Source organism: Leptonychotes weddellii, chromosome 9, assembly GCF_054177405.1.
Source record: "Leptonychotes weddellii isolate Sample4059 chromosome 9, ASM5417740v2, whole genome shotgun sequence".
NCBI lineage: Eukaryota > Metazoa > Chordata > Mammalia > Carnivora > Phocidae > Leptonychotes > Leptonychotes weddellii.
The window spans coordinates 63524415-63552031 of NC_138377.1; the positions used below are offsets into that span (position 1 = coordinate 63524415).

Sequence of the window (27617 nt, forward strand, 5' to 3'; positions counted from 1 at the left end):
GCATCCCCGCCAACATCTGTCATTTCCTGACTTGTTAATTTTAGCCATTCTGACTGGTGTGAGGTGGTATCTCACTGAGGTTTGGATTTGGATTTCCGTGATGCCGAGCGATGTTGAGCACTTTTTCATGTGTCTGTTGGCCATTTGGATGTCTTCTTTGGAAAAATGTCTGTCCATGTCTTCTGCCCATTTTTTGATTGGATCATTTGTTTTTGGGTGTTGAGTTTGATAAGTTCTTTATAGATTTTGGATACTAGCCCTTTATCTGATATGTCTTACTCATTCTAGGTGTTGGCTACACAGGTGTGTTTGCTTTGTGAAAATTCGTTGAACTGTAAACGTATGAGTTGTGCACCTTTCTGTATGTATGACTTAATTAAAAGGTTATACTTAAAAATCTCCCCGTCACTTCCCATTGTCCCCAGGATTGAGTCAAAATCCTTAGCTTGATTATTTGCAACCTTTTGTGATTCCTGTCTTTACAAATTTCTGTCACTACCCCAGTCTACCCACACCTAATTGTTTGTGACCTACAAACCTGGTGTTGCACCCAGGTGTATTCTTAAAGGAAGACTAATAGTTAAGAAGGTGGACAATGATGAAAGGGCACTCCAGGCAGAGCAAAGGTAAATAGTTAAGAAAAAAATATAATTTATTTGTAGGTTACAAGCAATTAGGTATGGGTAGACTGGGGTAGTGACAGAAATTTATAAAGACAGGAATCAGGGCGCCTGGGTGGCTCAGTCGTTAAGCGTCTGCCTTCGGCTCAGGTCATGATCCCGGGGTCCTGGGATTGAGTCCCACATCGGGCTCCTTGCTCAGCACAGAGCCTGCCTCTCCCTCTGCCTGCCTGCCACTCCCCCTGCTTACGCTCTCTCTCTCCTCTCTCCTCTCTCTGTGTCAAATAAATAAAATCTTTAAAAAAAAAAAAAAAGACAGGAATCACAAAAGGTTGCAAATATCAAGCTAAGGATTTTGACTCAATCCTGGGGACAATGGGAAGCGATGGGGAGATTTTTAAGTATAACCTTTAATTAAGTCATACATACAGAAAGATGCACAACTCATGTTTACAGTTTAACGAATTTTCACAAAGCAAACACACCTGTGTAGCCAACACCTAGAATGAGAAAGAAAACACTCCCAGAACCCATGCAAAGTTTTTAAGCAGTGGAAATATATTATCAGACTTGCATTTTGAAAAATCTTTCTGGTGCACTGGCGGAAGAAACTGGCAGAGAGATCATTTAAATGGTAAAGGCAAAAAAATCATAGGCTTTAAAGTAATGACATTGTAAATGGGGAGGAAGGAACATGCTTAGGGATATTTGAGAGGCACAATCAGTAAGATAAGAGGCAGTCTTTTATTTATTTATTTTTTTAAAAGAAGAGGCAGTCTAGGGGTGCCTGGGTGGCTCAGACGGTTAAGCGTCTGCCTTCGGCTCAGGTCATGATCCCAGGGTCCTGGGATCAAGCTCCGCATCGGGCTCCCTGCTTGGTGGGGAGCCTGCTTCTCCCTCTCCCTCTGCTGTCCCCCCTGCTTGTGCTCTCTCGCTCTCTCCGTCAAATAAATAAAATCTTTAAAAAAAAAATAAAAAATAAAATAGTTTAAAAAAAAATAAAAGAAGAGGCAGTCTTTTAATAGGCCATTATGTCCATAGGGTGCTTAATCTCTGGTTCTTTGGTAAAGACCTTATTTAATCCAAAGAGACAGAACTGATAGGATGTGTGCCTTGTATGTATAGAAGATATGCATATACAAGATATAGAGAGAGACAGAGAAAGAGAGATTTATTATAGGGAATTGGCTCATACAGTCATGTGATTGCAGAGTCTGAAAAGTCCCAAGATCTGTAGTCAGCAAGCTGGAGACCCAGAGAACCAATGGTATAAGTTCTAGTCTCAAGGCAGGCAGCCTGAGGACCCAGAAGAGCTGATGTTCCAGTTTGAGTCCAAAGGGAGGAAAATACTGATGCCCAGCTCAAGAAGTCAGGTAGGAGGAGTTGCCTCTTACTCGAGGGAGGGTGTCTCTTCATTCTGTTCATGCCTTCAACTGGCATGAGGACCACCCACATTAGAGGTGACAATCTGCTTTACCCTGTCCCAATTTAAATGTTAATCTCATCCAAAAACACTCTCCCAGACACACCTAGAATAACGTTAGACCAACTATCTGACACCCCAGGGCCCTTGCAAGGGCCACATAAAATTCACCATCCCAAACCCCTCTCTGCTGGTTGTTTCTTGAATGAGCACTAGAAGAAGTGGACTCTGTGACTTTCTTCTTACACTCTCTCTGTTCTGACTTCATTTCTGTTTGACATACTGTTTTCTTAGATGGTCTAGCAGCTCTTTTCTCTCTTTAAAGTAACTTTCAATAACTCTTCTCTTGTCCATGTTGCATAGATTTTTTTTTTAGCTTATTTCTACATCAGTTCCCATAATTAGAGAAAGCATAGTATCCATCCACACTCCCAAACTACTTCTATCTGCTATATTTGCCAAATGTATAATAATAATACTTTTATTTGTATTATATAATAAGGGACAGGCTGGATAGAAAATGGAGTAATACAAGGATGAAAACAGAAGTGGCTTTCCTTGGCTATAAATCAGTTTTTAACGTTTTTTTCTATGAATCTGAACAGGTAAAAATAGATGTATTCTATTGCTTCTACTTTATTATTTTTTTTAATCACTTAAAGCAAATGTATTGTGTTGTACATATAGTTCTCTTTTACCTAAACATTTTTCCCTCCAGCTTTTTTGAAATGTAATTGATACATAGCATTGTCTAAGTTTAAGGTGTACAATGTAATGATTTGATATATGTACCTAATGTGATAGTACTTCTATTTTAATTGTCTATCTTCAAATATTAAATATTGAACTTTTTTAAGCCAAATAAACAGTATGTGACCTCAGCTGCTCTCTTTTTATTCATGTAGTTTCAGAAGACTTCTTATTTCTTCCTGGTAAATTTTTAACTTTTATGGTGCCTAGAAAAAGTTCTGGAATGAAACATTCAGTGATGGCCCGTTCTGGAATACCACTCTCCTTGGTTGCCTGGCTGCTTATCTGATCACTCTTTTTTAGCTTTCTCCCTGCCCCCTCCTTCCCACTCCCTAAATATTCATGCCCTGTAGGCATCTCTCTTTGGCATTACCTGTTCTCATTCTATGGCTCTCCTCAAATAACTAATCTACTCCCATGGCTTTAACCATGTGTTAGTGTGAGAAGCAGAAGCCAAGACTAGAGACAAAGTGAGAAAGGAGTTGGTAGTGGCTGGGAGAGCCACAAGACTACCACGCCATTCTGACCCTAACTGAGAGACCAAAGGAGAGTAAGTCCTAGGCTGCTGTGTAATTCTGAAGAGTATTTGCGGAGGTCACCAGAGTCCTCAAACCAAAATCTCTTATCAGAGGAGACCCTATCTCCCTCTGCACAGTGGCATGATCTGAGAGTGGTCCATGGGAAGGCTGGCCTCCTGCGAATACAGGAAGGATTTCATGTGTGGCACCTGGAGCCATCGGTCAATTATGCTGCCTACAATGTCTTTTTTTTTTTTTTTTTGCCTACAATGTCTTTCCTCCACCACCACCCAATTCCCAAACCCTAATAGCCAGCGCTAGCTTCTATTCTAAGCATTAGAATAATAATTTTGATTGCCGCCAATTACCTTCAGCTGAGCCCCCATACAAACCTCACTTATGTGTACCACAAATCATTACTGAGTTCCTGTTATACACCAGACTCTGTTTCGTCTGAAGAAACTCGTAGACTAGACAGGGAGATAAGCATGTAATAAATAATTACAAGTCATTTGTTCTTTGATTGTGTGCCTATTGTATTCCAGGCACTGGGACAAGGGCTGGAGATACATAACAGTCAATAAAACATGGTATGTGCCCTAAGGAGCTCACAGTCCAGTTGGATAAGTCAAACAAATAACCACATAATTACCATACGGTGTAGTAGGAAATGAGAAAGGTAAAAATCTACATCTTGAAGTATAAATAGGAGGTATCCAATCCACATGAATAAGGGGAAGTTAAGGGTTTTCTAAGTTCTCGGAACAGCATAAGCAAAGACACATTAACAAATAACAACATGAACTATGCAGTCTTATTGTTGTAATTGGCTATTTCAATAATTTAAATGAGAAATAATAAATACCTGAGCCGAATGTTTGTCAAATGAATGAAGGGCTATGAAGTGAAGAAAGGGGGTATGGGGAAGATATTTAAGAGACACAGTTGGGGGAATTTGGCAACAGACTGGATATCTGGGGGAAGAAAGGAGTGTTCTCAATCTCAACATGTCCAACACCTGTCTTACTTCCAGTACTTCACCTCTCCCTGATACCACCGTTCACAAAGGTGCTCTAGCTGGAAAGCTCAGTCAGATCCTCATGCAGAGCCAGCAAAGCATACAATAAATGCATACTGAGTAAACTAATTAATATCTGTAAGTACAGAACACGACCTGGCATCATTGCCTGTCTTATCAGCATTCTTAGCTACAACCACAAAATCCATTCTGGCTAATTTAAGCAGAAAAGGCATTTATTAAACAGTATCATGTAGCTCACAGATTAAAAATGGGAGAGCTGGAGAAAGACTGGGGGCCAAGTTTCCAGGAAGAATGTTCAAGACCAAGACACAGAACTAGTCTGAAGAGCACATGGCGGCCGCCACCTCCAGTGCTAAGTGTTAAGTCACCGATCTCAACCCGAACGGCTCTTGCAGCCAGCACCAGGGCTGTGTCAGGCGGGTGGCCTTGCCAACACTGCTGCTGTTGCCACCGGGAAAACTGGGCACCACCCACGTGGAGCCTGTTTCCCTCGGCTGCTCACTGCTGCAGTCTCGGGCAGGTGGAGCCCACTGGTGGAGCCTGGGTCACTCGCCTGAGTTGCTGCTGCAAGAGAGACTGTGGAGTGTGGCTTTTACCTTCAAAGTCAGAATTTCTATGATAGAAAAATGGGGATCTTAATGTGGAAAATTCTTCAAACATACAAAGTATCCAAGCTATACTGGGCAGCCATACACACGATGTGCATAGTTTCACTCACCTTGTGATTTTACTTAAGAATCAATTTAGGGGCGCTTGTTTGCTTAAGCATCTGCCTTCGGCTCAGGTCATGACTTTAGGGTCCGGGGATCGAGCCCCACTTGGTCGGTCGGGGTCCCCACTCAGTGGGAAGTCTGCTTGTCCCTCTGCCCCTCCCCCTCCTCCTGCTCGCTCTCTTTCTCTCTCATAAATAAATAAATAAATAAAAAGAATTAATTCAGATCCCTATTAAGGAAAGGCACCAAGCAGACTGTCCAAAGTGAAAAAGCAATAGCCCCTGTCTTGAGGCACACATTTCAGAAGCTGAGACCCCCTTAAAGAGGGTGGGACTCTTTTCCGCTGCAAATAAAGGCAGTCTCACAAGTGCTGGCTGCAACTGCTACGTGATATTGCTTTAAATAAACGGCGAGCCAGGCCATTCCGCAAAAACATTCTCCTTTTCCAGGCTTCCCAAGCTGGCTGACAATTGCCTCCATTTAGTGGGTTCCACTTTTATCTTGGATTGGATAATCGTTTGTTTTCTTCTGCCTTCTTCAAATTGAACCATTTGGGAGTGCTGTGTATCACTCTGTCAGCTACCGCTGCTAGTTTGGGAATAAAATTTGCTCAGATGTTTTATACTCTAAGCCAGTGCTTCCAGTAGAGCACTCTGTGATGATCGAAACGGTCTATACTGGTGTTGTCTGCTCAGAAGCCACTAACCACAGGAGACGCCTGAAATTGGGCTAGTGCCCCAGTCGGACCGGATTTCTCATTTTATTTCATTTTAATTCCTCTAAATTGAAATTTGAATAGCCACATATGACTAGTAGCTAGCAAATTGGACAGCATAGGTATAAATCTTAAAGGTTCAAAAACTGACTTTAAATATTCAAAAAATTATCCTAGGCTCTTCAACCCCCAACATTCTTTCCTTTACTTCTCTTTGTGCAAAATACTGCTATCCCTCCTATCTAGGATTGGGTCATTTTCCTTTTTTAAAAATGTCATTGACCGTCTTGACACAGACTTACGTAACTGTCTTCTTTATTGGAGTCTGTCAGAACTGGACACAATCCAAGTATATAAAATCAGGATGATCTAGACAACTGGGTAAAGGCCTCCCTGATCCATCCCAGTCTCCACCAGAATAAGAATTTAGTGATTAACAGTGAGGTGTGATTAAACAAGCAAATCTTAGGAAAGGATATATATATATGTTTTAACAATAGAAAGGCAGATAATGCATATCAATTACACATGTGTCTTTAAAGTCTAGTTACAGGCAAAATGGACACAATACTATTACTGCAAATATGAGTCACTACAATTGTAGGATTAGCCAAGTGATCTTAATGAAAATAAATGGATAATTATGGAACCAAACTAATTATAATTTATGTTTAAAAAAAGATTGAAAACCACACCAGCGCAAGTCAACACTTTATCAGTATTGAAGCAACCGTCCTACGAAGTAACTATCGCTCACACACATGCTCAGCAGGAACCTGCTACATTGCCAAACAATGCATAGCAACCTGACTTCCTACCAGAACACAGATATTTTATTTCGTTTAAAATGACAAAATTTGGGGGTGCCTGGGAGCTCAGTTGGTTGAGCATCCAACTCTTGGTTTTGGCTCAGGTCATGACCTCATAGAGATCACGTCAGATCAAGCCCTATGTCAGGCTCTGTGCTCAGTGGGGAGTCTGCTTGAAGATTCTCTCCCTCTGCCCCTCCCCTCACTCCTGCATGTGCTCTCTCACAAATAAATCTTTAAAAATTTTAAAAAATAAAATTACAAAATGTTAGAACTCATTTGAGAGAACAGTTAAATTGAATACAAATATACCATCTTCATAAATTGTGCACCTAGAAAAATTGAAGGAAGGGCATGCTTTGCTTTAGATTGGTTCACAGCCCAAACAAAGGACTCTCACAATTTGAGGATCCCTGCTCTAAAGAGGAACACCATTGAATTTACAGTCTTTGTTCTCTGACACTATGTTCCCCCATTTGGGTCATGATCTCCAGAATTTAAATGGATAAACAAGCAGATGAGATATGTAAGTGAAAGATTTGTTTGACCCTCTGAAATCTAACTTCTTCTAGTCAACAATATGGACTACAACAATATGGACCCAGCAAGTCCTTCCAATGCTTGGAAATAGAGAAGAGTAAACTAATAAATTAATTTTAATGTGTCACATTATCTTTGTGAAAATCCTCAGAAAATTTTTGGTGACACATTCCTGATAGATTCCAAGATAAACTGTTCATATAGTACAAATACCTTTATACAAATAGATTGTAACCTAACATGATGTCTATATATAAAAATATGGATAGTCACATGTCCAGAGAGACCACTCCTTATACATTCACATGTAACATAACTTCCAGCTTTGGAAGTAGACACAAGCAAATCTTTTGCTCCTCTTCCATCTACATTCAGATTCTACAGCAGTAATCTCCAAACAGAGGTGCACATACCTCTGGAGACTTTGCAGTAATTCAATGGAATTTGGGAACAAGATATTAGAACACATGCTTATATGTATATGAAAAATAAGAAATAGATTAAGGTTACTAATATCATCCACACTAGAGCCCTCACTTGGCCTGCACGTTAGGTGGTCACATGGGTGCACATTGCAAGATGTCTCTAGAAGGAAGTGGGGAGCTCCTGATACTGAAGAATTGGTTATTGGCAACCTAGCCCAATCTCTGCTTCTAAAATCCTCCAATCAATTGTAATTTACATGTGTTAAGTGGAATTAAAAGTTATTTTATCTTCATTAGTAGAATCTTAAGCACCAGAGTCTACTTGTTAAAAGCAGCCTCTAAAGCTAAAATGGCTAGTTTCAAATCCTGCCTGACTTTAAACATTTTTTCAACTTGTCTCTGCCATAGTTATCTCATCTGTAAAATGGGAATGAAACCTAACTCAGAATGTTGTTATGAGGTGAACTGAGGTAATATTTGCAAAGGGCTTAAAACAGTTCCTGTAAATGGTAAGCACCAAATGAATCTTTGGTAGATAAATATGTACTCAGGAGATGAGGAGTGTCCATGAAAATATTCTGTACTGCAGAATTCATTGCAGGTTCACTGGTTATCTTATGGCAAAACATTTCAAGCTCTTGTCAAACTTAAAGATGAATTATATAGTTTTCTTTTACAGAAAATATATGATCCAAATTTTCTGTTCTGTGATGTCAAGTGCCCATCAGTAGTAAACCTCACACAGATATTAAAAGAAAACAAACCATCCTAAAACTGATATGCCCCATCAATATAAAGGTGATATTTTATCATTGAGTAAGAAAGCAACTGTTTCTTTTTTTAGTGCTATGGAAACGGTTCTGAAAACAGGTGTTTAGAAAAGTTTGTATCATTGTGTGACTGTACAAAAATGATATGTCATCCATTAACATTTTTATTTCTTCACACACACAAAAAAACCTTAGAAACAAATTTTCTAACCCCTTTTTAAAAATCTGGAGTTGCACTGGAGTTTGGAATTGTTTGAAAAATTATAAATGCAACGAATCCCATTTGTATTTTATATTTTTATTTATTTTTAAGTTGTATTTATTTCATCTTTGTCACATTCTTTTCAAATTTTACTTTTATGTTCATTTTATGCCATTATATTAGTTAGGAAGAACATGTATACAATTTATAAATAAAAGCTATAGGATAAAAATATTTCTACTGCTATGGGTGCATGATAAAGAAAAAAGACTACCATTTCATTCTCTAGAAATGGTTATTGCAACAGAAATTTGTATGATTGATCTTAATCCTCACAATAGCTCTAAGAGATAGGTACTTACGTTATTCCTATTTTACCGTATAGGAACATAAAATTAAACATTAAATAATTTCCTCAGAGCCATAGAGCATGCAATAGATTAAATCAGGATTGGGAGGCACTTTGATCTGGCTCCAAGGGCATAATGATGACCATGCTGCATTGTCACTTTCCTAAATACAGAGCAGAGGGATTATGGTGATATTTTGCATGGCAAAATAACTTGAAAAGAATAATAGCAGAAAATTCAGATTGGTTAACTTAAAGAAAAGATATTTAACCATATTTTGGTTATACATGTATAAGCAGTCTTCAAATTTCAAATGGCTTTTGCTCTAAAGTTGGAAATACAGACTTTCTTGGAATGTAGAATGCATTTTCTTCTAGAAACAGGATTCAAGATAGTGGCTGAATTTCTGGACTATACAGAATCCCATTTTCTCATAATATGTCTGAATTATTAGACACTAGCAATGAAAAATAGAAGAAAACCAAACTTCTGCAATGTTAGCAATTAGACACACATACACACACACAGAGAACATTGCCACTTAAAAAAATATGTTCTAAAGGGCTGTGATAATGCATAAGGAAATTTGTGCATGTTTTCAAAGGAACAGTTCCTCATTTTCATAGACTTCAGAAATTAATGTCCATTCTTCACATCACTTAATTTAACTTCAAAGTATTTAAATTTGATTTTCTTGATAGAGGTGAATAGTGTTCTCTTATTTTTTTTTTAAGAATCTATTTATTTATTTGAGAGAGAGCATGAGAGAGCACAAGCGGGGGAGGGGCAGAAGGAAAGACAAGCAGACTTCCTGCTGAGCAGGGAGCCTGAGGTGGGGCTCGATCCCAAGACCCCAGGATCATGACTGGAACCCAAGGCAGACGCTTAACTGACTGAGCCACCCAGGTGCCCCATTGTGTTCTCTTATTTTTATCAGAATTGATTATGAGCTTCGCAATGACATCTGTATACCCATGAAAAAGCATTGTCTTCAGTAAAATTAGCTGGGGCATGCAATGGAGAAAAGATAGGAGCATGGCAAGTACTTATTCAAACCTAGTCCCTGTGGTTCTGCTAGATGCACATTGCGTCTCTATAATGTTGTTTAATGTTTTTGATAACATAGGCCCTCCTTCCCCCAAAGTTGCCAGAAGCTCAATTTGGCCCAGGACAGTTTGATTAATGGGTGGTAGTGAGTGGGATGGATGGACATCAGGTGTCATGATGGATGGATGTCATGTGTCATGATGGATGGATGTCAGGTATCTACTGCAAGAACAGCCTCAAGGTGGCTTTGAGAGCAGTGACTGACCAATGCCCAAATTATGAGTCCAGAGTTTTTAATTCAGGAAGCACTTAAGATGCAGCTTTATTCTTTATTCTTTTTGGCAATGAGTTAAATGAGTTAAATGAGTAACCTCCACTGAGAGAAGTATTTAATCATTCCTTGAAATCTTCCAGGATTCTCTAGCTCCAAGAGGAAGAACATTAGAATTGGGATAGTTTTTCAGAGACCAGGTCACTCTCCTCATCTTTAAGAGAAACATATTTATTTTCTGTCAGCTTCCCTAGATTGCTACACTTAGAAAGGCACTGGCAATGTCCTCTTCTTTCCTACACTTTTAAATTCATTGTCATTTAACTTCTTGGTCTTCATCTTCTCCAACCTTAAGAAAGGGCATTCATTGATATCACTTACCTCCTTGTTCTTGAAATTCTCATCTCCCACTTAACACTTCTCACTCTCCTCCTACCTTTTAAAATGCTCCATTTCTGTCTTTCTCTACTTGCCACACTTCTAAATTTAAGTATCCCTTAACATTCTTCTTTCAGCTCTATTTTTTTACACCCTCCCACAGCATGTCACCCACACACAACTTGAACAATTACCACCATTGAATAACTCCCCAATGCATATTTCTTCATTCCCACATTTATACGTCTTGACCACTGAAGTCCCAGGACTCCATCAAAGCCTGATAGTAATTCAACTTGCCAAATCCAGTAGATTCTAGTTCCTCAATGATTTTCCCTTCCAATCTCTCTGTCCAGTCCTACTGTCACCTCAGCAATTTGGAAGCAAACATTATTTCTATCCTGAGCTGTTGGATAGCAACCCAAATACTCTCCCTACTTCCAGTTTTCCTCTATGAATTCCTTTTGTTTGTGTTTTTTGCCTTCTGCAAGCATATTCTGATATATAATGTCCTTGTTCAAATACACTTCATAGCCCTGAGAAGGACCTAGCCATGATGTGTTGAAAACCTGAGCTAATAAATCTGTGCTGTTTTAAGTTGCTATATATGAGGTGGCTTGTTACACAGAAGTAGAAAACCAACATGGTAGCTTATCTACCCCAGAGTGAGCAAACCAAGAAATGAGGTAGCCATGATGCTTTTTTGTTGAAAAATTATGCAGTCTATTTGTGAGAAGTCACTAAATCCCACCCACACAAGAAAAAAGAAATTAGGCTCCACCCCTTGAAGGGAGGAATATCAAAGAATTTGTGGATATATTTTAAAAACACCACATGACTGTAATAATTTTTTCTTATTTTTACTATTGCTAGATAATAACTTGTTTAATAAAAAAAAGCAGGCAGTATTTTTACACACATTTTATAGATGAGGAAACTGAAGCACAGAGAAATTAAGTAATTTGCCCAAGGTCACAGCTAGTAGTTGGTTGTGCTGGAGACCAGTTGCAAAATCTTAACTCCAGGGCCTGAGTTCCTAGTCACTACGTTAATTTTAGCAATGCAGTTAAAAATATGCCTCATAATGAAATCCATGAACAAAATAATAAAATACTGGTCAATGAAAATAAAAATAAAATTTACTGAATTCATAATTAGTTCAATGACCATTTCTAGAGATAACCAATTAATGACTAATTCAAAGTCTACCTGAAAGGGAAATTACAGCAGTTTGTTTAAAATTATATCATCTACAATTTCCTCTAAAATATTTAGCCTTGAATATCAACATCAAAGGCATGCTTACCAAATTAATGAATGGCAAGAATTGTGGAGTCTTAAAAAGTATGTCATAAGAGAAACAATTGAACAATTAAAGGGCCCAGGAATATCTAATTTAGAAAGAAGATAAAAGGAGAACATATAACCTGACTTGAATACTGAAGAGCTGATATGAAAAAAAATTTTTTTTATTTAGTGTTGTTTCAAAGGCAGAACTAAAATAAATAGAAATTGTGGGCAGGGGTACCTGGGTGGTTCAGTCAATTAAGCCTCTGACTCTTGATCTCAGCTCAGGTCTTGATCCAGGGTCGTGAGTTCAAGGCTGGGCGTGGAGCCTACTTAAAAAAAAAAAAAGGTGTCGGCCGACTTCCAATTAATACAAGAACTCTGACCATTTTAGTCACCTCACAGCAGTCCAGAGCTGTTGTAGGAGGTGGTAACTTCTGAGTCACCAGAGGAATTCCAAAAGCAGCTGAATGGCCACTCGTCAGATGCCGTAGTTAAGATCCATTTTAGTAGGGGCACCTGGATGGCAGACCAGTTAAGCGTCTGCTTTCGGCTCAGGTCATGATCCCGGTGTCCTGGGATTGAAGCCCCTGTAGGACTCCTTTCTTGGTGGGGAGTCTGCTTCTCCCTCTGCCCCTCACCCTGCTCATACTCTCTCTCTCACTCTCTCTCTCAAATAAATAAATGAAATCTTCAAACAAACAAAAAAAAAGATCCATTTAGCAGGTGAGAAGTTGGGAAAAAAAAATTATTTCTAAATCATCTCCAAACTCAGTCCTCTCCAAACTTTACTACCCTTGTTTGGTCTATTAAACTATGCCCTCCAGCCAAGCCAGCTACTGGCATTCCCCAGAACTACCTTGCATTTTTTGGCTCCATACTTTTCCCCATCTTCTTCCCTTCACCTAGGCCAACTGTTAGCATCTTCTGTGATTGGCAAAATCAGACCCATCCTTGAAGACCAAGTAAAAAGCTATCACATCCCTGATGCTGTCCCCAAGAATTAATCTAATTATCCTCTTCACTTCCTTAGCATTATGTTCAGCTCTCTTGTATGGCTTGACATTCTGTCTTGCATGAGACATTTTTTATAGCTCTTAATTCCCTATAAAATCGAAAGCTACTTGGAGGCAAGGACCATCTACTACTCATTCTCCACTCCTATTCAGTTTTAAGTATGACTGCCTATCACTGCCCTGGTAATGAATGCTTATTAAATTGGATTGACACAGTTACTGCATGAAATCGATAGTGATATTGGGAGGATAATTTAAACACATTTTCTGATTAAATGTTACTTCTATAGTGGAGTGTTTGTGCCTCTCCTTCATAGACCCCACTAATTTTTTTTTCCTGCCTGATTTTTTTAAATTGTGGTAAAATACATGATATTTACCACTGTAAGCATTTAAAAGTGCAGTGTACAGTAGCATTTAGTACATTCACAGTATTATACAACCATCACCTCTAGGTAGTTCCAGAACTTTTTCATCATCCAAAAAGGAAACCCCATACCCATTTAACAGTCACTCCTCCTCCTCCCCTCCCCCCAGCCCCTGGCATCCACTAATCTGCTGTCTCTACCCTTAGTTCTTCGAAGCTCTGACACAAAGTCTTGAACTAAGTGGTTATTCAGTAAATATTTGTTGAACTTAATTTGAATAAAAAGGCACACCCAGAAAATATATACGCTACCAGAGAAATAAACAGCAGGAGAGATCTATTTTTGAAAGTATAAATTATTTTTATAGGATGTTGTCTCTGAATATAACATTCTATAGAATAATGTTAATGATTTTGTCAAACAAGCAATTTGAAATATAATGTTCTATGTTAATGTTAAAACAAAACAAAACAAAACAATTAATGTGCTAGAAAAACATACCAGAAATTAGTTGTATGAAAGTATTTTGGAAGAAGGTCTTTCAAAGTCTGATTTTGCGATGAGAACTTCCTAACTCCCTCCAAAATACATAGGAATGTTTAAGATGACAAAAAGACATCTTTGGAGTTGGTCTTTTTTCATTTTTAAGATTTTTATTTATTTATTTGAGAGGGAGAGAGAGCAGGAGTGGGGAGGGGGGCAGAGGAAGAGGGAGAAGCAGACTCCCCACTGAGCAGGGAACTGGACATGGGGCTTAATTTCAGGCCCCTGAGATCGTGACCTGAGCTGAAGGCAGACGCTTAACCGACTGAGCCACCCAGGCGCCCTTAGGAGTTGATCTTTAAGAGATATTAGGTTTTCCATATATTCTTCACTGCAATAGCTTTTTTTATAATATTCAAAATACTATCATGTTTTTATTTTGCCTTCTTAAACCATTTTAAAGGATTTCTTTTTGATGTGTTTGTGTGATTTCTGGGAGTTGGAGGATGCACAGGTGAGGTCCATGCCAGTTGTCACTTCCAAGCAACAATCCCACTGAAAATTCTGGCATTAGTTTGTAATCTCATCTATTAGTGGTTACAACAGACTGAGTTTGGCCCATGAAAATGTTCCTTTATCTCAATTTTTCTCTTCTTCCATGGTAGCAGGCTTGCCTTTATAATTTTATGATATTTTTGTACTCCTGCTGCTGGAGAATCCACTGCTATATGCCTTAGTTTCTTCACCTAATAAATTAGTCACATAGATCTTATAACTTCTGAGAGGAACTGTGCATTTTTTTTGTTCAGTGCTAAGAGTTCACTGACTGAGGAGGGTTTTCCACAGCATAATGATGTGCAAATGACAATTTAAGTTAATTAAATTCAGTGACATTAAACTCACCATAAAACTCCCAATGTGTACAAAATGACTCATTTCCAACAAGCCCTATTTAATATCATGAAATTGTAAAGGTTATGATTTAGTTAGCTATTATTCCAAAGAATCTTGAGGCCATAATTAGAGTATTTTCTTTTCTGTAAAAGAAGACTACTTTGCTGTCATGATTATTTTTACTTATGCATTCAGGACATTTCTTAAGTCATGTTTTATTTCTTTACATGTCACAGGGAAAAAATGGAAAGAAGGAATCTCTCAAATTACCCGAAGTAGAAATAGAGTAAATAGTAGATACATAAAAGAAAACAGATGAGGGAGAAACATCTTTCAAAAAGCAGCACTGAGTGTTGACTGGAAGATATAGCAAAAGTCTTTTAGCTAGAGGCAATGTAAATGGGTACTGCCTTTCTGGGACTTACCTTGACAAGGGTCTTAAACATGTACATGTCCTTTGTGTTAGCAATATCCCTTCTTGGAATTGATCCTAGGGAAATAATTTGAAAAGTGGGAAAAATATATGAACAAGAATGTTCATGCAAGTGTTATTTATAATGGATATTTTAAAAGAAAACTAACCTGCAAACAAAATAAACATCCAAAGATAGGGGACTAGTTAACAAGTTATAGAGCGTGTATTTTATTAAATACTAGCCAGTCATTACAAATGATTATGTAGCTCTATATTATCTTCATGGAGAGAAGTTACAACATAATAGTGATAAAAGCAGTTTACAGAACAGTATGCACAGTATGAATCCATTGTAATTAAATATATATGAAAATACACACAGGCACACATAGGAAAGAAGTTTTGTAAAAATAAACAATGCAATTTTAACAAATGTTATCTCTAGGTAGTGCAATTATGTAGGGGTTTTTTTTTATCCTGTTTGTTTATATGAACTTTTGAATTTTGCTACAATGATCATGGATTTCTTACATAATTTGAATGCAGAAAATATAAGCAATTTTTCTGATTCTAAATTCTAATATGAATTACCTAAAACCACTGCAGTGTTCTTTTTTTTTTTTTTTTAAGATTTTATTTATTTATTTGCGAGAGAGAATGAGAGACAGAGAGCACGAGAGGGAGGAGGGTCAGAGGGAGAAGCAGACTCCCCGCTGAGCAGGGACCCCGATGTGGGACTCGATCCCGGGACTCCAGGATCATGACCTGAGCCGAAGGCAGTCGCCCAACCGACTGAGCCACCCAGGCGCCCCCACTGCAGTGTTCTAAAAGACTATATAAACTGCAAAAATAATGAAGGTGGATAGGTGGATAGGTGGATGGATGGATGGATGGAGAATTGATCGCAAATAATAGCATTATTGCAGCTCTGCTATTACTCACACAAAACCACCTTATTTAAGAATGTTTGTACTGGAAAGTTCTCCTGCTAAAAATATTTTAAAATAAAATAGCTTTTTAATTTTGAATGACCTTTATTTTATTTTCAAATTCAATGTCTTTTTATATAAGTTCTATTTTATAAAGATACGTACAGTGAGCCCAATTTATTTCAAACTAAATGACATGGCTAAGTGATTTTGATGCTGTCCCTTTCAAGGCTTAGACTGGAAGATGATTAAGCTAGATAAGTAGCTTTTCTGTGCTTATGTTTATGCCATAATTCCTCTAAGTATATGTATTAGTCAGCTATTGCCACAATACTGCTGCATAACAAACTAGCCTAAAAGTTGATTGCTACAAGAACACACATTAAATGCTCATGGATCTGCAAGTGACTATGGCTCCGCAGATCAAGGCTAGTTTGGCTGGGAGGTTATGCCTCAGAAAGCAAGATGGCTGGACTTGGCTCTAGGCTTTGGATTGGGTTCGGGTCTCATCCATTGGTGCTTGTTTTGGGATTCGGGATAAAGTAGCAGCAGCTACCTGGGGCATGCTCTTCTCACGGCAGATCACTGGAGCATGAAAATCAAGCAAAATTATAGTATAGTATTCTACAGGATGAAAAATATCTGTCCACTTTATTGGACAACTTTAGAGCAAGTCTATCTCCAAAACAACCAAAATCAGTTGGAACATTCTCCAAAAACAGAAGCTGGTTTACGACAAAAGAGAAGCAAGTCATAGAAAGGTGTGTTTTTCCTCTTTGATCTGGGAGGGTTCCTCTAGTAGATAAAAGGAGAAATGCAAGTTACACATGCTGTATTTAAGTCTCTTTGGGCAAAAATTAAGAGTCAAGGACATCACTAGAAAAATGCAATCATCCTTCCCTAAGAGCTCTCATCTCGGGCACCATGGCGCCTGCCATTATAAAACCCTTAAACACACCCTCACTTACTCTCTCCCATCTAGCCACCAGAGTTCTCCAACAGTCCCATATGCCCCTTTAATCCCCAGTGCTGCATAGGTTATGTTGTGTCATCCATAACACAAATAGAAAGGATGACATATTTTCTTGAGACCTATCTGAATATGCCCGATGATACGGATAAGAGGAGGCAGAAAAGTCAGAATACAAGTGAGTAACATAGAGACCTATCCTGTCTCATGAGACATGCAGCATGGAAGGGACCTTGGACTAGTTCTGGTAAGCATAACAGAGTTGTAGAGGATTATAGAAGGTAATCTGCATGAATTTGAATTCTTGCCAAGGAGAATTTGTGCTTGAGGTGAGACTACTATCTAACAGTGTAATTAAAGCCTTGAGGTGGAAAGCTGGGGGAAGTGAATAGAGTCCTGCCAATTTTGCTGAGACCAGTCCTTTTGGAGGCTCCTTCCTCTTTCTCTTTTCCTATGCAAGAGCACCACAGGGTGATGATGCTCTGAGTCACTGTGAAGAAAATGAATTGTCAAGGTATTTAAGTGGAGGGTGGCGGTTTGTCCCCATCCTACCCCTCTGGGCCCCAAACTGGAAAGATATTAGTTCCTGTCCAAACCATCTCACTTCCTTTCTTTAGTTCCTGAATGTAATATCGGAATATAAAAGAAAAAAAAAGGACTATCTTGTTCAGATACTTCCTGTCATCTTTGCCTCAGTGTATATCTGCCAAATTAAGACCAGCATTTACCTGAGTAAGGTAGTTTGGGGTTTTTTTGTTTAAGTTTTTAGGAAAGGGACACTGTGGGCAAAATTCTATAAATAAACTTAAGGGAAGAAATAGATAATTTGTTATACAGGTCATGCAAAAACTCATATGAAGCAAACCATACATTCAATGTGGTGTTTATAAGGCAGGGACTTTGTGCATTTAGCAGCTGTGCTGTTAGTGGGGAGGGCTAGCCAGGTTTTAAAACTCTTGAAGGTTTAATCCTAGCCTGGAGATAAGAGAGTTATCTGGTTAATATTTAAGTTGACAATAAATAGAGAGATGCAAAAAAAAAAAATGATTAACAAAGAGTTTGGGGATCAAAATGGGGTAAATACATCATATGTACTATCCCGCTGTAATTAAGTCAACAAAAATAATCTGATGTTAACTAGGTTTTCATTATTAAATAAAGCTTAACCATTATAAAAAGTGATATACTTCTTTTTTTTAAATTTTTTATTGCTATGTTAATCACCATACATTACATCATTAGTTTTTGATGTAGTGTTCCATGATTCATTGTTTGTGCACAACACCCAGTGCTCCATGCAGAATGTGTACGTATCTTTATAAAATAGAACTTATATAAAAATACATTGAATTTGAAAATAAAATAAAGGTCATTCAAAATTAAAAAGCCATTTTATTTTAAAATATTTTTAGCAGGAGAACTTTCCAGTACAAACATTCTTAAATAAGGTGGTTTTGTGTGAGTAATAGCAGAGCTGCAATAATGCTATTATTTGTGATCAATTCTCCATCCATCCATCCATTCACCTATCCACCTATCCACCTTCATTATTTTTGCAGTTTATATAGTCTTTTAGAACACTGCAGTGGTTTTAGGTAATTCACATTAGAATTTAGAATCAGAAAAATTGCTTATATTTTCTGCATTCAATACCCATCACCAGGCTAACCCATCCTCCCACCCCCCTCCCCTCTAGAACCCTCAGTTTGTTTTTCAGAGTCCATCAAAAGTGATATACTTCTAAAACTGCCACCTGAATAAGACAACTATTTCTTATCCATTGGGGCACACCATCTTGCCTGACCTCTCAGCAGTATTCAACACAGTTGATCACACCTTCCTTCTTAAAATACTATTTTCTTTGTTCCAGAATTACCCAACAAATCTCCAGCCTGGAAGTCACCTGTGATAGCTCTTCCTCCTCAAGATCTCTTAATGCTGTAGCTCCTTGGGAGTGAAAATGGGCTTTTCCCCCCTTGACATTCTACGCTCCTTCTATACACCAGCATCAAATATCATCTGAACACCAATGGCTCCCAAATATCTAATTTCCAACCAGATCTATTTTCTGATCTATTTTTCCAAACCTGTACACTATCTATTTGACTATTCCACTTGGTTCTCTGACAAGATCTCAATCTCATGTCCAAAATGGATTTGTTAGTTTTCTTTCCTAAATTTTCAACTATATGAAATATGCAAGTGACATCGCCATTTACCCAGCGGTTTAAGGAAGCAAATAAGGACTGTAGTTAGTTTCCATCCTTACTCCCAATCTGTTAGTAAACTTCATTTTTCTCACCTCCAGCACATAGTTTAATCTGTCACCTTTTCCTCATCTTCCCAGTTGTAACTCTTATCTAAGCCACTTTCATCTCTCTCACCCAGACTGTTACAATAGTCTCCAAAGTGTTTTCCTTTCCTCTACTCTTGATTTATTTCCACCCATTCCCCACATAGTGCAAAGTGATCTTAAAATATAAGCACGTCCCTGACACCCCTCCACTTGAGGAACTACAATGGGATTAATAAAATAAATCCTGAAGGCATCGCATGAACCTATTCCTCAGGGCACACCATTCGCCTCTCACGAATTATGCTCCAATCACTCTGGTCCTTCTTCCACTTCAGGGATGGCATCAAACCCTCTCCCCACATCTGGGTTTCTGCTCCTCTGTTCCTGCTGTTTCCACCTAGAACACTCTCCCCCAGACTTCCCTCACTAACTCTGGTTCGTCCTTTACTTCCCCAGAGTTTCCTTGACAAATATCCTTTTCCCCAAACCAGCTTAGGTTCCCTTATTATATACTAACCTCTTACTTCATGGTATGAATCACAGTTTCTAACTATATATAAATTTGTTTAATATCTTTTTCCTGCATCAGACTCTGAGGTCACTATGTCAGGAATCATATTTGTCATTTTCAAACTTCTGCATCCCCAGTGTCTAGAATAGTGCTGGGCATATGATTAGTTTCAATAAAACTTATACAATTTCATGGATTAAATTTTTTAAAAATTAAGCTGGTTTCATAAACAGTCTCCAGGTAGTTATCCCATTTATTGTTTATAAAAGGTACACAATATTTCATCAAATATGACTAAATTATTATTAAGCATGACCAGATTCATGTGATTAATTAATTAAATAGGACCAAATAAATTATTAAATTATGACCAATTATTAAATGACCATATTAATAAATATGACCAAACCATTTCCTGTTTCTGAGAAATATTACCCATTTTTGCTATTACAATTAATGTTGCTATGATAGAGCTGTTTCCTTAAAAGAAATTCACAGAGGTGGAAACCATAGGGCTATAGTTTCTGAATATTCCCCCCCACAGGATCATCAATTTTTCTTGGAAAACATTATAACACATGACAGTACCCCCAAAATGACTGATCTTGAATAATGCAGTCATACTTTTTAATACTTATCAAAGAAAACATACCTACTCTATATGAACTCCAGTCCTACAACAAAGTCTCCCCATGCGGATCATATACTCATTTTATGAGTCACAACAGTATTGACACTAGTAAAGTCTAATTTCTTATAAGTCCTAGGAACATTTCCCATTATATTTTATGTATGGTAAAATTATAATGACACCAGGATGTTTCTCAGGAAGACATATTTATTCTGAATATGACATCATAAATCTCATCTAGAGTCAAGGCTTTTAATTGACTCAGCTATCAATTAAGTAATAAAATGACTTGTTCTTTGAACTTGTAACTTGCAACTAGAAACTCACTGCCTTTATCCAAGGATGAATTATGAAAACTTGAATTAGAAACATGAAATATTTTTCAGTAAGATTTCTAAAAAAAAAAATGAATCTGAAAAAGGATTTTCAAAAATACCTTTTTTCTTTAGAAAAAAATGAATATATTATCAAGTGGGAATAGACATAGGACAGAAAGTGGGCAAAGAGGTAGTCCGTTCAGAGCCCACAGCACCCTTAAAGCCAGGTATCAAGGCTCTAGCAAACAGAATTGTGATTTTATTCTAGAAAGAGGTCTGTTTTGGACTAGGTCTAAATGAGGAGTGCTGTGATGGGGTGGGTCTGAATCTGATCTGGTCCAGTTAGCTTCTGGACAACTGGGAAATTTCCGTGTCCGGTGTACTGGGGCTCTTTAAAGATGAATGTAACATGGTTCCCGGGTTCCTGTTTCAAGCAGGCTCAAGCCCATCCCTGGGGCTGCACTCAATTTTTCAGAGGCAATTACTTCATGAACGTAGCTGTTTCTTTCTTCTCTCCCTTCCCTTGTTTCAATAAATAAATAGGCATTTCCCCCCAGGGCCCACCATGCTAGACACTCTAGAGGATATAAAGAAGATTCGGGCAAGTCTCAAGCCTCGAACAGGATGGATTAGACCTGTGCAAAGATACTTGCATGGTGTAAACAGACTGCAGTAAGACACAGGTTAGCGAGTTCAAAGATGCCTCTGGCAGTTGATGAAGATTTCCAGAGGAGGCATTGCAGACAGCTCAACAAAGAAAGACAGGGTAGGATTTAGGTACACAGAGATGAGGCCTGGCGATTGGAGGAAGAAAGGGCATCTGGGCCAAAGGAAATGCATTTCACCTTTATTTAAAGTGCTTTTTGTTTTTTCCCTGTCTTTCTTGGCTGGGTGGCCCCGGACGGTGCATCTGAAACTTTAATGTACAAACGAATTACCTGGCAGTCTTGTTAAAAGGCAGATTCTGATTCGCCAGGTCTGGGGTGAGCAGGAATCTGCATTTCTTGTAAGCTCCCAAGTAATGCTGAAGCTGCTGGTCTGAGAAGGGCGGTCGTGCTTGTTTGTTTGTTTAAGATTTATTTATTTATTTTAGATAGAGAGCGAGCGAGAGCAGGAGGGGCAGAGGGAGAGGGAGAGAGAATCTCAAGCAGACCCCACCCTGGGGCTCAATCTCATGACCCTGAGATCAGGGCCTGCACAGAAACCAAGAGTCTGACGCCCAACGGACTGCGCCACGCAAGCGCCCTGGGAAATGCAGCTAAAATTCTGGGCCCACGTTCCTACAATGAGGCAGCAGCAGCAGACATCATAGGGCCGCCTGGAGCTGAGCAGGTCCTTTGGGCCTAAAGAGCTTCTGGGGACAGAGTAGCAGGAGCTTCTTTCCCTGTGGCTGTCTTGGGAGGGCAATGGGACCAGAACATACAGTAGAGAAGGAGCTGCTGTGTGTCACAGAGGAGCCCCCTCCATCTCAGATATGAATGGATTGCATCATTCTCTCCTCTAAACTAGCAGCACAGAAGCTGGGGGAGAGAGAGCAGCTCCATGTGGTCACTGACTTGCTTGTGTTCTGGCAGAATAAAGGACTCTCTGTTAGCTCAAAGCCTAGCCGCTTTGCTGGATCTTGGTGGAGACAGTCACTTTAAACCAAAAACAGGTCTTTCGAAAACATTGCTGAAATAAAGGAAGGAGTCATTAGGATGGTTCAGTCTAACAGACTCCGAACTTAATACAACAAACCCAAGTTTGAGTTAAGGGGGAGTTCCTGCTGCAGGATTGTGTGTGTATATACACACAATCTTAGTGTATATATATATTTTTTTCTGCTGAATACTACTCTTCAAGACTTTTAATTCGTGCAAGTCAAGAGAAAAGAGAAGAAGAGTCATACTTGGCTATTTGTGATAGAAATTCAGAACTAGTCACTGTTTAGATTTATCTGTATAATGTCTTACTAAATCGAGTCCTAAGTTCATAAATACAAATGCTGAAATCTTTAAAGTATTAATCTATCCCCTCCCCCCTGCCTTTTCTTTGGAAATATAGTAATAGGTGAAAACACACTAGGATATCTGGACAGGAGAAGGTAAACCAATTTTAAAGCATTTTCTATGTATGTTAAATTGTTTTTTGTGAAAACAGGAATGCTATACTGCATCTGGGGAGATAAAATATGATTGCTTGTAGCAGAGGCCGTGCTTCTAAGAAACAGCTCAGACTGGAAACTCAAAACACATTCTGGGTTTCCCCCGCCCATTTTTCTTGCAGTTACCAAGATGCGTGGTCAGGAGATGAAAGCAGTATTTATTCAGCACTTGCTGTGGGTCAGGTACTGTGCTATGTACATTACACATGTGTGCCCTTTTAATCCTCCAATGAATACCATACATAGATGGTAATATGAGACAAGAAATCTGGTATCTAGAGAAGTTGTAGACTTTGCTCGAGGTTATATAGCAAGAAGGAGATGAAACAGGTTCAAACCCAAATCTGTCTAAAACCAAACCCTTGCCCTTTCTACCATGGCATGCTGCTGAACATCAGATTGTTTTATGTTTCTTGCTGAGGACAGTTTGCTTCCTCATGGCAGATATTCTTATTAGATGTTAAGTTACATCTAAAGTCCATGGGGTTAGTGACTGGTTAAACTTAAAGACCTCTAAGATCCCTCCCAAACGTTCACCTTCCCTCCCACTGCTGTGCCTTTGCACATGCTGTTTTTAAATTCTGCTTGAAATTCTCTTTGCTTTTTTTTTTCCTTACTAATTACTTCATATTTCTCCTGCAGACCTCAGTTTGGGCATTATTTCTTCAAGAAAGTCTTCCTTTCCTTTGTCCACTATTTCTTTTTCTTTTTTATTGTGCTTTACTGTGCTCCACAAGTAATGTGTTTTCTTACAAACTGAAGGTTTGGGGAAATAGCAAGAGAACTAGAATTAGAAGTGGAGCCTGAAGATGTGACTGAATTGCTACAATCTCATGATCAAACTTTAATGGATGAGGAGTTGCTTCCTCTGGATGAGCAAAGAAAGTGGTTTCTTGAGCTGGAATCTACTCCTGGTGAAGATGTTCCTTGCATGATGCCACCCTCTGGATCAATTAATTGCTACTTTGCACATTTCATCAATCAGGCATTGGGCAGCTGTCATTGTAGCCCCTCCTACAGCTGCTGCGCAGTCAAATATCCCTTCCATGGCTGGGCAGTCATAACCTAGCCCATATTCTACAGTCTGGATGATCGTCATCTCCTTCCTGGCTGAGCTTCTGGAGATGCTGCAGATAGGCATCAGCGTGGAAGGTGGTCATCTCCTTCACGGAGGCTACTTTGGGCTTATGTAGTCTCATTTGCTTATGCAGTGCATATGCATCAATCAAAGAATGTACCCTCGGGCCAGGGACATGCTGGCATACTTGGGACTGTAGATGTCAACGGGGCAGCGACTGCCCGCTGTCCACTGGGTCCTCCGTTTTCCAATTCCATCTGTTCTGGAGCCACGGTCTGGATCCAGCTTTTTTCAGACTCAACCCCGGCTCTGGTTCCTGTTCCTCTCCTCACTATTTCCATTATATACTTTTAATAGCCCATACCTTTGACTGTGAAAATTATCACAGATGCAATTTTATCCTTATGCAGGTGTTCAGAATAGCAGATTCTTTCTTTTTGGAGGTCAGCTATTTGTCTCCTGTCCCCGATGATGCACCTGAATGGAGACAGCTGGTAACTGTTTGTTGATGGGCTTCTGAGCTAGGCACTGGATGAGGGAAATTGAAGATTTTTAAGACTCATTCCCTGCACTCAAGGAACTAACAATCTGATTGGAAACACATGGCTAATATATATTGATTAGTAAATTAGGGACAGAATGTGTACCATGGCAACTCAGTCAAAAAAGGAGGACTTCAATTATAAACCAGCTAGAAGCCTGAACGAGTAAAACCATACACCAATACAAATTGTGTGCATAACGGAATAGGGTCCCTAGCATAAGCACCCAAAGCCCATTTCAATGCTGTGGGTCTCCCAGATCCCACCATATCATGTCACTAGAAGTGACAGGTTTCACTCCCAATTGATACATACATGCAACAGCCACAGACATAGCCCTAGCCTGGGGGTGATTCTGTTATTGCCAGGGTAACCATTAGGAATAGCAAAATAATATTGCCAATATTCCAGGGACTATGGCCAAGAAAAATGGCAGTGTCACATGGATCAACCTAAGAGTTGAGACTTCTTGAATTTCTTACCTGAAAACACATCATCAGAACAAAGAATCTGAAAAGCTGTTAGCTACATTGTGTAGAATTAAAAAAAAATACAGACTTTACTAGTCTTGAAGACATTGATTGATGATGCTAAAAGTGATGGGCTGTTAAAAATAGTTACAATGCACAATTTCCTAGATCAAGCTGTCTTTGTCCATATCAGTTCATTCCATTTGTTATGTAGACAGCCCTTCCTTTTACAGCCCCGGGCAACCTAGAGCATCTAAATCTGTGGGTGTTTTAGGTTGAGGTTGACACTAGGCATTATAGGTTTCAGGAGAACTCTAGGGGAACGCAGTTTTTTTTCTTGTACCACTTAATGCTCAGAAGCAGGGTTTTGCCATGTGATCTGGTGTCCTAATGACCACGAGTATACTTGTGCCACAAGAGAAAACTGCTTTCATGATTCCCTTTTCTATTCCAGAATATAATTGTAATTTAAAAGTCTGTAATTTGGCACTTAGATGACCTATAAGGCATTTTTCAGTTTTACGGTTTCACGATTAGACATCAAGAGAAAAAAAAGCCCTAACTATTCTTGCTCTCGTGTGTGGGATATTTCTGTAACCAGATGCAAAAAACTGGTAACAATGCTTCTTGGAAAGGGAAACTTTCTCTTTACTGGGACTTTTGGACTGAGCTTCTTTTTAATATGTATTATTTACTACCAATAATAAAAATTATTTAAAAAACAAACACAATTAATAAAATTTAAGTAGACAAAGCATTTTACTTGGAAAAGAACATGTTTATATCCTGTTTATATCCTTTAGAAACGTTTATATCCTGTTCTTGTTCTTCTTCACAATTTTATCATTATTGTGATTTTTTAGAAAAAATTCTTAGAGGGGTGTCTGAGTGGCTCAGTCAGTTAAGCGTCTGCCTTTGGCTCAGGTCATGATCCCAGGACCCTGGGATTGAGCCCCGAATCGGGCTCCCTGCTCAGCGGGAAGCCTACTTCTCCCTCTCCTCCCCACTTGTACTCTCTCACTGTCTCTCCTTCTCTCTCTCTCTCAAATAAATAAATAAAATCTTAAAAAAAAAAAAAGAAAGAATTCTTAGGGTCTGTGGGAGGTAAACAGAAGATTTGGATGATATAAATTGCTATATATTCTGCAAATATTTGTAACTACCTGTTATGTGATAGGTCCAGGGCTAGGTACTTCCTCCTTTCCATAACTTCTGGAAGGCTTCTTGTGTAAACACCCAAGCATTTTTTTTCTTTGAGAGTTCTGCATGCATAAAATGCTTCCCATAGACAAGTGGTGGTTTGTTCTCCATGAATGTAGCAACCAAGGAACTCACCTGCTGTGACAGCGATCCAGGGCACGGGGTAAGTCCCAGATGTCTCACTGAGGCAAAGATTGGACTGATGACCTGCAGGAGAGACAGAGGGAGCCGTACAGAGGCTGGGAGTCATTTTGAGTGACTGGCAGTAGGAACAAGTACAGAGATATCTTAATTCACAAAATTGTCCAATTACCCAAAAGCTGATTCCAAAGATTTGTCAACAGAATCCCGCACACAGTAAAAGGGCTTGTTAAATCAAAGAAGCTTCCTGCTTAAGACAACTTTTGTAAAGCCGTAGAGCTTCTTTGTTTACATTCTATTTCATATAGATATGTAGGTAAGAACAATGCTTTATATTTGCTTAAACTCTCAGTTTTCAAAGCCCTTAGGCAGACCTATTGGTCTGAATCCTCACAAAACTGCTATGAGAATCGTCAGACAATTTCACACATGAGGAAAAGGCAGCTTCGAGGTGGAGCCTCTTGCCCATGGAAACCCAGGTTTAGACCAGGACCTGGGAGTCCCACCTGTAGGCACTCAGAAAGCCCCACCACACGCCTCTCCAATTACAAGCAGAGTACATGTGACTTTGTTAGGGAAATGCGTCTGATTTTCATAAGACCGCAACGGTGAAGGTGCCCTAGGTATCCCCATTTCTCCCATTCTTCCCCTCCAAACCACCTTCTTGGGTCTGTAGCAGCCCATCTTCCTAGAGCTGGGTCCGGATTATGTCACTCTCTTCCCCCAGCATCTTTGCCAGCAACTGAATGAAGTTCAGGCTCCAAAAATTGGCAGTCAAGTGCTCTGCCCCAGCCTCCATCCGTTGCTCCAACCCCCTTTCCCATTTCAGTATGCTATTTCTGGCCCCTTACACTCTAAGCAGGTGTACTACCACATAGTACCCCAGCAGGGCACAGGCTAGGGTGAGGTGTGCCACAAAACTTAAGGGGATGTCAAGGAACTCAGAAACCATTATAAATATTTTGATGCAATATTTTAAAAATTAATGCAAAAAGTGCATGATGAAAAATATCAAAATTTAAAATAAAGACAGGGTCCAGTAGGTTTTTCCTTTTTCTTCAGACTCCAAAATGCCTCTGCAGGGCACTGTTAACTGATCCTGCAGTGACTTCCCCCTTGGATACTTTTATTAATGATGTTTCCCAAAAGTTAGTTCTCATTACCCCTTTCCACACCAGTAACTTCTATTCTCGAATGCCCCAGCACCTATCCCTAGCCCTCTTCTGTCTGGAAAACCCATTTCCCTTAGTAACTGGTAGGACTTTGATGGCCATCTGAATCATCTTGGATCCTTTCCAGTGCCTTCCTAAACCACAGTGGGCACTCAGCACCTCTTTGCTAAAAAAAAATGCA

At 39.1% G+C, this 27617-nt stretch overlaps 1 protein-coding gene and 1 pseudogene across 1 annotated transcript in view; both read right to left on the bottom strand.

Moving 5' to 3' along the window:
- The window catches only part of LOC145723321 (uncharacterized), a 91370-nt gene that overhangs the window by 63073 nt on the left and 680 nt on the right, over positions 1-27617 (bottom strand). The window contains exon 2 of the mRNA XM_081829708.1: positions 26259-26330. Within this exon, the coding sequence (XP_081685834.1) occupies positions 26259-26330 (72 nt within the window). The remainder of the gene's footprint in view (positions 1-26258; positions 26331-27617) is intronic.
- Positions 20812-26234, bottom strand: LOC102735073 (histone deacetylase 8 pseudogene; annotated as a pseudogene).